Source organism: Sarcophilus harrisii, chromosome 5, assembly GCF_902635505.1.
Source record: "Sarcophilus harrisii chromosome 5, mSarHar1.11, whole genome shotgun sequence".
Lineage (NCBI taxonomy): Eukaryota > Metazoa > Chordata > Mammalia > Dasyuromorphia > Dasyuridae > Sarcophilus > Sarcophilus harrisii.
The window spans coordinates 279,809,584-279,823,822 of record NC_045430.1 but is presented as its reverse complement, the minus strand read 5'-3'; the positions used below and the strand labels follow the sequence as shown (position 1 = coordinate 279,823,822).

General features: G+C 45.4%; 1 protein-coding gene across 1 annotated transcript in view; it reads left to right on the top strand.

Moving 5' to 3' along the window:
* The window catches only part of AHR (aryl hydrocarbon receptor), a 58,424-nt gene that overhangs the window by 20,550 nt on the left and 23,635 nt on the right, over positions 1-14,239 (top strand). Inside the window, exon 3 of the mRNA XM_031940685.1 lies at positions 6,771-6,874. Coding sequence (XP_031796545.1) covers positions 6,771-6,874 — 104 coding nt within the window. The remainder of the gene's footprint in view (positions 1-6,770; positions 6,875-14,239) is intronic.

Here is a 14,239-nt window from a genome sequence, read left to right as displayed (position 1 = left end):
CATGATATATGCATGGGTAATTTTACAGCATTAACAATTGCCAGACCTCTTGTTCCAATTTTTCACCTCTTACCCCCCCACCCCCTCCCCTAGATGGCAGGATGACCAGTAGATGTTAGATATATTAAAATATAAATTAGATACACAATAAGTATACCCGACCAAAACGTTATTTTGCTGTAGAAAAAGAATCAGACTCTGAAATATTGTACAATTAGCTTGTGAAGGAAATCAAAAATGCAGGTGTGCATAAATATAGGGATTGGGAATTCAATGTAATGGTTTTTAGTCATCTCCCAGAGTTCTTTTTCTGGGCATAGCTAGTTCAGTTCATTACTGCTCCATTAGAAATGATTTGGTTGATCTCGTTGCTGAGGATGGCCTGATCCATCAGAACTGGTCATCATTATAGTATTGTTGTTGAAGTATATAATGATCTCCTGGTCCTGCTCATTTCACTCAGCATCAGTTCATGTAAATCTCTCCAGGCCTTTCTGAAATTATCCTGTTGGTAAGACAATTTTTAACATTTAAAAATTTTTATTTAGTATTCTATTTTTCCAAGTTACATAGAATAACATTTTTTAACATTTGTTTTTAAATTCTTGAGTTCTAAATTGCTTTCCAGAATGATTGGATCAGTTCATACTACAGTACATTGCTGTCCCAGGTTTTCTACATTCTCTCCAACTTTTATCATTTTCCTTTTTTTGGTCACATTAGCCAATCTGATAGGTATGAGGTGGTGCCACAGAATTGTTTTAATGTGCGTTTCTCTAATGAAAAGTGATTTAAACTTCTTCATATGACTATAGATAGCTTTGATTTCTTCATCTGAAAACTTGGACCACTCATCCATTGGGGAATGACTTGTATTCTTATAAATTTGACTCAGTTCTCTATTTGAGGGATGAAGCCTTCATCAGAGACACTTGCTGTAAAGATTGTTGCCCATCTCTCTGCTTTCCTTCTAGTCTTGATTGCATTGGTTTTGTTTGTGCAAAAGCCTTTTAATTTAACATTTTAACATTTATCTATTTTACATGCCATAATACTTTCTATCTCTTTTTTGGTCATGAATTCTCCCCTTCTCCATAGATCTAACCGGTAGTCTCTTCTTTGTTCTTTCCTTACAGTATTACCCTTTATGTTACCCATTTTGATCTTATCTTGATAAGCGGTACAAAGTATCAGTCTAGGCCCAGTTTCTGCCAACACTTTTTGTTTGAGAGTGAGCTCGTATTCCAGAAGCTGGGTTGATCTTTGGGTTTGTCAAACACGAGGTTACGATGGTCCTTAAGTACTGGGTTTTATACCTAATCTATCTGCTGATTCACTGCTCCTTTCTTAGCCACTACCAGATAGTTTGGATGATAGTTGCTTTATAATGTAGCTTGAGACCTGCAAGTGCTAGCCCACCTTCCCTGCCTCCTCCAATTACCTTGTATTTACTCGTTTCATATTCACACAGACTTAGGTGCAATCCTCCCCCATCAAAAGAGGGATTGTTTCATTTTTATCTTTGCACCCTTAACCCTGACACAGTCCTGGGCACAGAGCTAGGACGGACTGATGGATTTTAGTCCAGCCACAGTGTGAGGGGAATAATTGGATGGGAGCAAGATGAAAGGATTGTGTGCCTCTGTGACCTGACCTTGGTGATGGTGGGAGGGGTAAGATGGCCCAGGAGGGAAGAGCTGGCCCAGAACAGGGTGAGCTGGCCCAGGAGGGACAAGCTGGCCCAGGTCAGTCCAGGAGGGACAAGCTTACCTAGGAGAAGAGAGCCGGCCCAGGAGGGGACACCCAGCTCAGAGCAGGGGAGCCCTTCCAGGGGTGTTGAGCCAGTTCAGAAAGGGAGAACTGGCCCAGGCCAGCCCAGGAAGGACAAACTGGCCCAGGAAGGATGAGCCGGCCCAGGAGGGGCAGAATCTACAACACTTGACAGCTGATTGGCCGTGGAAGTCCAGGGGCATCAGTTGGATCTGTGGGAATCCCACAGGGAGAGACTGGACAGGAAGGGGGAGTGGCTTTGGGGGCAGGGTAGGGAGGCCCTGGCAGGGAATTCGTGTTGGGGCTACTTCTGGAAACTGGGATAACTTCACCAAAGAAAGGGTCAAAGGGCAGCACTTTGGGAAGGTGGACATTACACATTGAGAGTTGAAAGAGAAGGTGATGGAGAGTCTCAGCAGCCTCCCATCCAAGGCCCTTCCCATGATGCCATCCATCTCTAGGCCTCTCGGCTTTCTGGACTGTGTGAGCCAAGAGTCCGGCAGTAATTATGACAGAACTCCTGCCGCCCTGGACTGGGGGTCATTCACCTAAAAAAGGGCAAACGCCAACGTTGTTCTCCTGGGTAAAACTCGGTCCATGATGGCCAAGGATGCTCCGGTTGGTTCTGGTTCCCATAAATGGCAGTGGAATTTAGGTATGTCGGAGATGTAAACTTTGAAGTTTTAAAAATATCACTTATCCTCATCTTTGCCAGACTAAACTACTTTAGGGTGTATTTCTTTCACTTAAATGCACCGTTCAGTGCTCTAAAGTTTATGTTAAGACTTAGATATTTTCATGGCTAGGTTTGCAAAGAAAAATCCCAGTGGTTTTGGTGACACGCATGCGTACATCATGATAGAAACCAAACTTAGCATGGATTCTGTATGAATACTTGGTCACACTGTAACTAAATGCTTGTGTTTGCATTAAAACTTTAATTAGACTTTTAAAACCCGAGACCTCTCCATTTTCTTTCTGGTTGAAATAAGATGTTATTTTATTTTTGTTTTCTTTATCCCTAGTTGGCTTGAGACTTAGGACTCCTCGTGTGCTTTTAGATGTTGAAAAAGTACCAAAAACTGGTTAAGTCATGAAGAGTTATAGACTTTTTAACTTTGTGGACATGTTCGTCCCGTTTCGGCATTAGGGGAGCTGGAACTTGGGGTGGCTGTGCGCTTGGGAGCCATCGCCGCGGTCCTGGCGGCTGGATCTGTGGCCGAGATGAGGCTGGGGGAATCACTCAGGAGGGAGGTGGTGAGGGCCTTCTCTCCTGGGGTTGTGTTTAAGGGACATTGCAGAGAGGGACGCGGCCACCCTCAGCCTGCAGGGAGTGAGGGGTCCAGAAGGACTGCCGGACTCCCACGCTGGGATTGGGGGGCCCTCCACAGGAATAGAGGGGTTAGGAAGGGGGAGCGGGAGGTCGCGGTTTCCTTGTGAGATGTTTATGGGATGTCCAGTTTGAGAGGACCATAGGCCGTTTGGAGGGGGAAGTTGATGTCAAAAGAGAGCTTAGAGCCGGGCAAGGATTTGAGAAGCACTCACCTGAAAAGGATCCAAGCCAGTGAGATTTCCAAGGGCAGGAGTGGCGAGGGCCCCTGGCGGGGGTGGGGGGGGAGAAGATGGCCTCACCCCAGCCAGGGCCCAACATCCACTACAAGCTGGGGACAGAGCAAAGGCCTGTAACCTTTCGGGAGACTCCAGGTGCTGGTCAAGGAGGCCAGAGGCCAGGCTGCGTTCTAGCCATCTTGCTGCTTTAAATTGCCTGTGCAGTGCACTGTGGGACAGACACCAATGTTCTGCCTCCTCAGTTTCTGTCCACTGATGTCTTTCTTTATAGAGGAAGATGCAAGCTGGTCCTTGATGGGTAGGGAGGGCTCCAACCTCTCATTGTCTGCTTCCAGAGCCTCACTGCCACTTAAATCAGTTATTGTTCTCATGTGATCTCAGATTGATTTCTGGGATCCCAGCTAATTCAGGCACTTAATTTATGTTTTGGGAACCCCCCAGATTTTTGTGATTTATTCTAGTTCTTAATTAACTTAATGTGAATACTTTTGGGGTGCCTTTTTGTCTCATTTTATTTATTTTTATTTTCATTTCCTAAATATGGGATAGACTCTGGATATGAGAGGATCTGCACCAGGATGAGCTGGGGAGAGTTCTACAAGTCCTGCCCGGTGATTTTTTTATTTGGACTTTCAAAGGCATCTATTTCCTGAGAGACAGTGTGGTGCAGTGGGCTGGGTAGGATAGAGCCAGTCCTAAATTCAGTAAGACCAGGGTTTAAGCCTGGCCTCAGAGACATGCTGGCATTGACCCCTGCACCCATGTGCCCGGGCTGCTTTCAAATGCTCTTCATGGCAGTGAAATGAAGGATCTCCTCTTTGGCAGCTGGCTGTGGATAGTCTGGTCAGGTACCCGAAACTTGGACTGAGTCCAGCATCTGAGTTGCTGCATCCGAGAGGGGGAGCCACCGAGGTAACTGCATCCTCCTCATTTGCCCAGGAACTGTCTGGCTCGGGGGTCCGAGAGTCTGGGTCCGAATGTCACTTAATATCTCTGGGTTCATGGCCAGCCCCTAAGCTTCTTTTGGACCTTCGTTGCCCAATCTGAAAAGTGAAGCATTTGAACGAGAGGGTTCTAAAGTCTCTCCAGCGCCCAATCTTTGGTCCAGCAACCCTGTGTCCCTGCTAGCAAGCAGAGCCCCTCAGAGACCTAGCAGGAGGATGACAAATCGAATGTCCAGGGCCACAGCTGATGAGGAGGCGCTCAGGGAAGCCATTCTGGAGCTGTGGAGAGAGCCTGAGCCACCCTGCAGGGGAGGAGAGGCTGCAGTCCACAGCTCAGCTTTGGTGCTTCTGACCCGGCCTCTCACCAATGCAGGAGCCTGGGTAAATACTGGAAGTGGCCTTCAAGGACTCGTTGAGCCGGTGACATTTGAAGGAGAAGCTGAACTTGGGATGGTTTCACTCCCCCTTAGTTTTTTTCCTTTGTTGATCTTGTTGTATGTTAAAAAGTCCATTGCTGTCCATAGAGAACCCAGAGGTGTTACTGATAATTGCCTTTGTCCTGAAGCTTGTAGCTTATGCCAAATCTAATGTTGAAAAAGGCCCTTTCTGGTGGCGGCTCAGCTGATTGCTCTGTCCCGGTCCCAGGAACCTACCATGAGTCTTGCTGCCACGTGTCTTGTTTCTGCCGTTCATTTTGTCGCCGGGTGGACCAGAAGCGTCTCTCTCCGGTGGGAGAGCCGGGCCCTCGCTCGCTCCTCACATGCTGATTTCAGAAGGCCCAGAAGCAGCAACGGGTTTGAGCCAAGTTAATGGAGCTCACGTTCCCCATCTCTCCACTGGCTCTTCTTCCCCCCTCTCTCTCCACTGCTCCTGAATCTTCTCTTCCTCCCACCATGATAGTTTGGGTGGGAGCAGACTGTATTTCTTTTAAATGATTCACTAGATTGGCTTTGCTAAAGCCTGACTCCATAAGGATTTCTCTTCCTGTTTTAATCCCCAGATTTCGAGTTTGGTATGGTCACTGGGAGGTAAGAGTTCAGAGGTGGGAGGCGCTGCTTCAGGGCCACACAGAAGAACATCCAAGCTCTGTCTCGGCTTTTTCAGAACTTGGAATATGATGGAAACTGGCTGAAGCCGGGAGTTTCCCAGGTTGTATTCACCAGTTCCTGAAAGTTCCAGTAAATGAGAGGAATGGTGGGTCACGCTTCCGCCAACCTGGGTCCTGAGCACTCGAACAAAGGGCCCCATGCAGGTGTGGGAGGCAGGCTGAGGTTGCCATGAGGCCAGCCTCCACATCCTCTGCAGAGACCAGGCTCCAGGGTGAGGGGGAGTCTGAACCTGAGTTAGAAGGCAAGGACAGGACCCAGGGAAAGCCCACCTTGGGGGTGAGTGTCCTCCTGCCTCGGGGATCGGGCCTGAGCCCCCAGGAACCTATATATGGCTGATTCACATTCCAAGCCTGGGCATGTGGGATCCCAGGTGTTGTCCCTGAAAGCTCAGCTCATGAATTCAGGCCTGGTGGGGGAGATGGCCAGGAAGACCAGTACCCCCAGAGCGTCCTGTCTGTGCTCATGTGATGTTGTTCTAGAAGGAGAAAACAAGGTGGCTCCCGGGGTGGGCTAGGGAGGCGGGCGTGCCCTTTGACCTCTGGATATAATGAGAATGTATCAGTGGGAGGACCTCCAATCACATGGTGCGAATGTGAGTGACAAGAAAGGGACAGATTGAGAAGAGCAGCAGAATCCATCCAGCTCACTGGGCATTTATTAGGCTCCTTCTGTTTGCCAGGCATTGTGACAAAAGTGAAAACTGCCCACCTTTCAGGGAATTATGTTTTTCCAGGGTGGGGAGGGGTGCAATTTCTACATGGATAAGTAAATAGAAATCTATATCCGTCATAAATACAACATAGTTTTGGAGAGAGTGCTTCAGCCTTGGACTGGGGGAAGAGGCTGTAATAATTCATGAGAGCTGATGAAGTCACTAAGACTGGAGAGAAAAAATGGGGGCACCCTGGATCCGGGGATTCCTCTGCCCACACATCACATCTGGACACACAGCCTCTATTGCAGGAGTTTGTAGGGGCTATTTGTGGCAAAGGAAGTAGGATGATAATGATAATAGTTAGCGTTTATTATATAACTTTTATTATATGCCAGATACTTTGCTAAGCACTTTATAAATATTGTCTCATTTCATCCTCACAACAATCCCTCAGAAATAGGTGGTGCTATTATCCCCATTTTACAGGTGAGAAAACTGAGGCAAACCGAAGTGACTTGCCCAGAGTCCCACAAGTAGTAGGTGGCTGAGGCTATTTGACCGTAGCTCTTCCTGAGTGTCCTTAGTTGTACTGGGAGGTAAGGGGTGAATTAGTTGTCATGATGACTCAAAGGGAAGGCAGCATGGGAAAAGGTCATCTCTTTCCTTCCCCCCACCATCAGATCAAGTTCCTGAATATTCTTTTTTTCTCCCCCCTTTTCACAGTTGCATTAAAATCTTGCCAGGATGACCGGAATGGAAGTCGAGAGAACAATGGAACCAGACTCCAAGATAGCTTGTGTTTGCAGGAAGGGGAGCTCCTGCTGCAGGTAAAGGAGGAGAGGTGGGGACAGGAATGGAGTTCATCTGATACAGGAATGAGGTGATTCAGATTCCCTTTGGGCATAGTTATATATTATTCTCCATGGTTGGATCAGTTCACTCTACCAGCTCCACCAGCAGTGCATTAATTTCATTCTCTTTTCCAAATTCCCTCTACAGTTTATCATTTTTCTTTTCTGTCATATTTGTTAGTCTATAAAGTCTATAAGTCGTGATAACTCAAAATTGTTATAAATTGAATTTCTCTAATCAGTAGTGATTTAGAACATTATTTCATAGAAGTATAGGAAGCTTTGATTTCTTCTCTTGAAAACTACCCGTTCACATCCTTTGACCATTTGTCATTTGGGGAATAATTGTATTCCTGTAAATTTGACTCAGTTCTTTATATGTTTGAGAAATAAGGCCCTTGTCAGAAAAAACTTGATATAAAATTTTTTCCCAGTTTCCCACTTCCCTTTTAATCATGGCTGCATTGGTTTTGTTTGTGCAAAAGCTTTTAAAATTTGATCTAATCGAAATTGTTCATTTCCTATTCTATAATGCTCTCTCCTTCTTTGATCATAAATTCTCCCTTAATCCATAAAGCTGACAAGTAAAATATTCCATTCTCTCCTCATTTATGTCTAAATCTTGAACTCATTTTGACCTTGTATTGGTGTACATTGTAAGAAGTTGGTCTATACTTGCTTCCTGCCAAACTTCTTTCCAGTTTTCCCAGAAGTCTTTGTCATATAGTGATTTCTTGTCTCTAAATCTTGGATCTCCAGACCAAATCACTATGGTCATTTATTGCAGTGTTATGTATGTGTACCTAATCTTCACTGATCCACCATTCTATTTCTTAACGAGTACCAGAATTTTATGTTTTAATGATTACCACTTTGTAATGCAGTTTGAGATCTCATACTGTCAAGACACCTTTGTTCACATTTTTTCTCCATCAATTCCCTTGATATTTTTGAACTTTTGTTCTTCTGCATGATTTTTCCTAGCTCTATAAAATAATGTTTTTGTAATTTGATACATAATTTAGGCAAAATTGTGTTTTGTTTTGTTTTGTTTTACTGTATTAGCTAGACTTCCCCATGAGCAATTAGTATTTCTCCAGTTATTTAGATCAGACTTTACTGGTGTGAAAAGTATTTTGTAATTGTGTACATATAGTTCCTGTGTTTGTCTTGAGGCAGATAGACTCCCAAGTATTATGTATTGTCCGCAGTTATTTTAAATGGAATTTCTCTTTCTATCTCTTGCTATTTGGACTTTGTTGGCAACATATAGAAATGCTGATGATTTCTGTAGAACTTTGCTTGTTATTAATTATGTCAAATAGTCTTATAGTTGATTCTCTAAGTGTACCATCTTTTTTGTGCTATCAAGTGTCTGTAATTCAAATTTATCTTCAATTATCAAGAACAAGGGTGTGTTGGAATTTTATTTAATTAAATTGAAACTTTGGAACATTTTTTGCTCAGTATCTCCAACATAAAATTGACTTTCTTTCTCTTCTGCACTTCTCTCTCTTGCTGAGGGTTCTTTCCTCCCAGTTCCCCTGACATCCCTGATTCCCTGGACTAGTATAGGAGGCCTTTATGTGGGCCCAGGCCCTCCAGATGCCCAAGAGCTTCCTTGAGTCTGTAAACTCCCTTTTACCCCAGCACCAAAGCAGATGGGCCTTTGGGTCTTAGAGCCTTACCCAATCTTCCCATAGATTCACATGTCTATGGATCCCAGCATTCAGGACTTCTCCATCCTGACTGCATGTCTCTGACCACCCCCCCAGGCTTCTCTCAAAGCCTGCTTTTCGTGAGCCCATCAGCTGTCGGCATCTTCCCTCTGTTCATCTTTTGTCTGTCTGTCCTCACAACTGGAGGGAGTTCCTTGAGACCTGGTATCTCCTGGGGCTTTGCTTCCTGTGTATCCCCTTCTTTGGCTTAGGGCCTGGCATCTAGCAATGTCCGCCCACTTAATGCCCAATTTTTATTGTGTTCTAATTCAGGCTCCTAGGGATTTCCTTGTTTATAAGTCATCTGACCAAATAAAGACTTATTGTCAACTCTGAAGGGTGTGGATCAGGTAGGGAGCTTGTGGAATGCCCCAGGGTCTGCTCTAGTGGATGGCTCACTGGTCAGAACTGCAGGTGACTCAGTGCTGACTGGCAAAGTCCGGATCCAGAAGGATCTCAGCCGGAGTGGAGGACAGGGCCTGGGCACGAGGGGAGATTTCTTGTCGCCTCACTCAGACCAGGACTGGAGTAGAGGCATTCACATGAAGGGAGCCAAGATGGGGAAGGGCCCCATGGGGGGCAGCAAGAACTTGGCAGGCCTGCTTTGTATTGGCAGGCTTAGGCTTAGTCCGCCAGGCCCAGATACAGATCCAGGAGGGACTGAGGGATAGGTCTAGGGTGAAGTCTGGCCCTGGGGCATGTCCAGTGAGGGAGCCCCTGCTCCCACCTGCAGGAAGATGGAGCCCAAGGACTGGCCCCTTTATCTTATCTCTGACATACTTAAACAAAGAGTGACTCACTCCTGTGATCCTTTACCTCAGGCTCTGGATTGATTTCTGCCTCTCAACTTAGCAGGGCCCAAGCAGAAGTCATTACTTTTCATCTCAGGTCAACCCCCTTTTCGAACTGCCCAATTTCTGAGGAAAGTGCCTTCATCCTCCCAGTTTTGAGCTCCCAGGGTCATCCTTGACTTCTGTCTCACCTCCCATAGCCAAGGCTTGAGCATTTAATTTCTTGGCTACTAAGCAGTACCCAAAGAAAGGAAAACATGACCCCTGCCCTCAAAGTGTTCCCATTCTCTTGGCCGAAACAACACACTCCTTATTATCTTTATGATAAAACATAGAAAAATTGTCTACATACAATGTAGATGGCCTGAGGAGAAAGTCTCAGAGGGAAGCCAAAAGCAGTGGAGAGGAATGGGAAAGGCCTCTTGCAGAAGATGGGATCTGAGCTGGGTGGTGAGGAAGCCAGGGGAGAGAGGTGAGAAGGGAGAACATTTGGATGTGGATAGCCAGCCACAAGGTGCAGATTGGAGAGGTGGAAAAAGGAAAATAGGAATCTCCATTGGAGTTAGGATAAAAAAACTTCCGTGTTTGGGCATTTAATTTGGCACATGGGTCAGATAAAATTTTTGTGGTTTTTTTTTTTTTTTTCGGGATTTTTACTTTTGTACTAGTTTGTAAATTGTTCATTTATTGGCCTCCTAGTATTTTGTTTTTTAAGTCCAATGTTTAATTCTTTTACCTTTTTTGATGATAGGAATTTTTGAAATAGAAAAAGTTTCCCCTAATTCAATTTAATCAGAATTGTGCTTGTAAAATTTCTGCAAGTTTCCTTTCAGTGTTCTTTCTTTTTTTCGTTTCACTCCTGGGCCCAGCTCCCAAATACTGGAACTGAATCATCCAAATGTTGACAAGATGTCTCATTAACACAAGTTGTCTCATAAACTTCCTGAAAATTCAAATAGATGAAATAGAAGCCAATAAAACGACAACCAAAAAAAGTGAGAAGACTGGAAAAAAAAATGATGAAAATGTAAGGTATTTCCTAACAAAACAATTGGCATTAAAAAGATAAGGAGGAAAAAATTAGGAATCTTTGAACTGTGTGAATGTCATGTCCCTGAAAGAGCCTTGTCTATATTTCAAGAGTCGTCCAGATTTCTTGGAACCAGAGGGCAAAGTGGAATAGAAAGTATGCACTGGTCCCTTCCTGAAAGAAACTCCAAAGTGAAAATTCCTGGGAACATGATGGCTAGGATCCTGCACTTCCAAGTCAAAGTGAAAACACTGCAAGCTTCTAGAAAGACAAAATTCAAGTACAGTAGAATCATACACTCTGAAGGAAGAGGAGCTTACCATATGGAATTCCAGAAGGCAGAGATCAGTCTTAAACCTAAGAATAACTTACAGGGAAAAAAGTGGATCTTTGATGACAGGACTTCTCTCTATGCTTTCCCGAAGAAAAGACCAGAGCAGCCCCAAAACACAAAAAGACATAAAAAGGATAAACTGCCTATCAAATGTGGCCAGAGGAGGTAACAGTTGTAGGGGAGTGAGTGCTCTTAGGCCAGGCAAGAGTGGTTCTGTCAGTGGTTCTGATTACACTGAGAGAACAGGAGGATTTGTATGAACTGGTGCAAAGTGAAGTGAGCAGACCCAGGAGAATGATTTCTGCATGACAACAGCAAGATAAGGACTGACATCTTGGGAAGAATGAGGGCCTTTGATCGTTGTAAAGGACCAGCCATAATTCAAGGCTCGATGAAGGACTGGCCTGCCTGTTTCCTGCCTCACTCGGCGCAGAATGAGATGTTTGGTTTGGTTTTGGACATGGACGCCGTGGAGAAATTTGGCTTAACTCGAAATACTTGGCATGGGGCTTTTGTTTTTCTTTCATTTTACACTGAGGAGGGGCAGATTGGAGGAAGAGAGTAAGAAAGGCAGATTTTTGCTTAATAAAAAAAAATAAACAGACTTTTAAAAAATAAACTGTCACTGAGCAAAAAGGAGGCCTTTGATGGGTCTGAGTCAGCCACAGTGTATTATCAACAAATAATTCATAAGAGGTCCAGCAAAAAGGACAATATAAAAAAGAGGTCCCGTTGGAAAAGGGAGTCGACCTGTCCTGTGGTGACTCCCAATGGACAGGCCCTGAGATCTGAAGAAAGCAGCGTAGATTGTGATGATAGAGTTTACATGGGCTGACTCCACTGACCTGGAGGAGGAAGAGAAGGTGATGTAGAGATCTTGGCCAAGCTTGGTTCTGGCTGTTACTTGTTCATGTTTTAGTGGACACGTTTCAGTGTCCCCAGAGGGCTGAGTCGGGGCCCTTCCCCAAGAGTCCTGAAAATAAATGGGTTTTTGCTTGCACTGCTTCTCTTTAGTTTATCATCTAGGGCACACACACACACACATACACACACATACACACACACACACACACACACACTCGCAGTGCACACCTTGTAGCATGTGGGGGTTGGTCTGGCTCATGTCTGTTTCCATGTCTCTGCCCCCTTAGACACTCTCTCAGCTCTCGCCCCTCTCCCCATAACCAGTCCTTGTCTGTGTTTCTTCCTGCTCTTTCATCCCCACCCCATTTCATTTCATTAGCACCTTCTTTAAGCTAGCGTTGCCTCTGTGGCATGCTTTGTCTCTCCTAGTTGTCAGCCCTTGTAATAAGGTGTTCCTTTGGGGTCCTGCCCAGGCACGTCGGTGATGGGACCCTGCAGAGACTTGATCCCACTGTCTATTAACACAGATCCCTTTTACTTTGGGGGCTGCCCCATCTGCTGCTCCTCACTCTCCTGTCTCAGAGTGCTCCCGATGCCATGGGAGGGTCTGAGGGCCTACGCCCAAGTCTGTGGCTGAGGGCCTGCACCAGAGGGCCCAAGAGTCTGCACCCAAGGGTCTGCACCAGAGGGCTGCACCTGAAGGCCCAGGGAACTGTATCCAAGAGTCTGTACCTGAGGACCTGCACCCAAGGGCTTTCACCCAAGAGTCTGCACCTGAAGGCCTGTACCCAAGAGTCTGTACCCAAGGGCCTGCACCTGTGCATCTGAGGGCTTGAACTTGAAGGATGGCACCCAGGGGTCTGTTCTGTGACTCGCTTTCAGTGTAGCGCTGGGCCTGACACTCAGTCTCTGGCCAGAAGCCACCAGCTCATAAGCTGAAGATGTTGTGCTGCAGGGTCTTTGGAGGCTCTTCCCATTCTTGGCTTGTGCTGTACTGGGAAGGTGGCTGCCTCAGTGTCCCTTGGAAGCTTTTATGTTTTGTCTCCCCATTTCCCCCAGAATCTCCCTCCTCTCCAGTGGACTTGGCTACCCGAGGTCTGCTCATGCTCATTGCAGCCTGGTTCTCGGTGCTCACTGGGACACCTGGCCAGGATTGGTTGTTGTTCTTCTTGGGTTGTTACAAGACAAGTTACAAGAACTGGGCCAACTTCTGCATGTCCCCCAGGGAGGTCACAAGAATCTCCCTGGGCTGGCAGCCACCTCCTTCAGGCTTTTGGCATCGAGTATCGGGAGAGAATCAGGACTGAGGCATCTGCTCATTGAACTCTGGACCAGGATCTCTCACTTAAAGCTCCAGAGGTTAAACCCGATGTCTGGGCAGGAGCTTCCACCATCCCTCACACATCCAAGAGTGAGGGCCATGGCTGAAGGATCCAGCCCCGTGTGGTCAGCCTCCTGGCCATGAGCCTCTGTCCTGAGCCAGCCCAGAGAGCTGCTTCCTGGGCCATTCTCAGAGCCTTTCAGCATGACTAAAACCCAACTCTGTGTTCTAGGGACGTGTCTTTGCAAACTCCAGATCCCCTTCACTCCATGGAAGCCCCAACTGAAGGGGGCTGTTATTTATTGTCTAGGAGCAGGTGACCTGGTCCCTTTGGTCTTCAAGTGCTGGCCTTCTTGCAATCTTGGCTGGGCCAGCCCCCTGGGACTGGGAGCTGTGGGCACGCTCAGCCCTTTGGCCCTCCCTCTTTTGGATCTCAGCTGCGACTGTGGCCAGATCATCCCACGTAACAAAGGTACTTGTGATTCTATGAGACCCGTGGGTATGAAGTACAAGCAGTTAGAAATCTCAGCTCGAAAGGGACTTAGATGGTAAAGAGTTAGGGAGGCGGTTTTGAGAATGTCTCATAAAATGTTCTAAAGGAATAGTTTACCTGTAGATTTTTTCATTTATAAGCAAAGATTACAAGCTGTTCAGGTATTTAGTGGAAATGTTTTATTAATATATAGTAATATTATATTAATAACAGCTTTTCGGATTAAGGGGCAGTCTTTTCCCCATCTAATAGTATTTTCCCCCAATTATATGTAAAGAGTTTTCAACATTCGATTTTATAAGATTTTGAGTTCCAAATTTCCCCCCCTTCTTTCTTCTTCCCTCTCTCCTGGCTCCTCTCCAAGACAGCAAGGAATCTGATATGGATTATATGTGTAAAATCATATTAATTGTATTTCCACATCAATCATGTTGTTAAAAAAAAAAAAGAATCAGAAAAAAGGGAAAAATCACAAGACACAAAACCAAAAAAAGTGCAAATAGTCTGCTTCAATCCACATTCAAACTCCATAGTTCTTTCTCTGAATGTAGATAGCATTTTCCATCAGGAGTCTTTTGGAATTGTGTTGGAGCATTATTTTGCTGAGAAAGATCAAGTCAATCCTAATTAATCATAATACAATGTTGCTGATACAGTATACAATGTTTTTCTGATTCTGCTCACTTCCCTCAGCATCAGTTTGTGTTAAGTCTTTCTAAGCTCCATTTCTTACTATCCTCTCGTGTTTTTAATAGAAAGGGGGCTCTATTTTGTCACAGGATTATTCTGC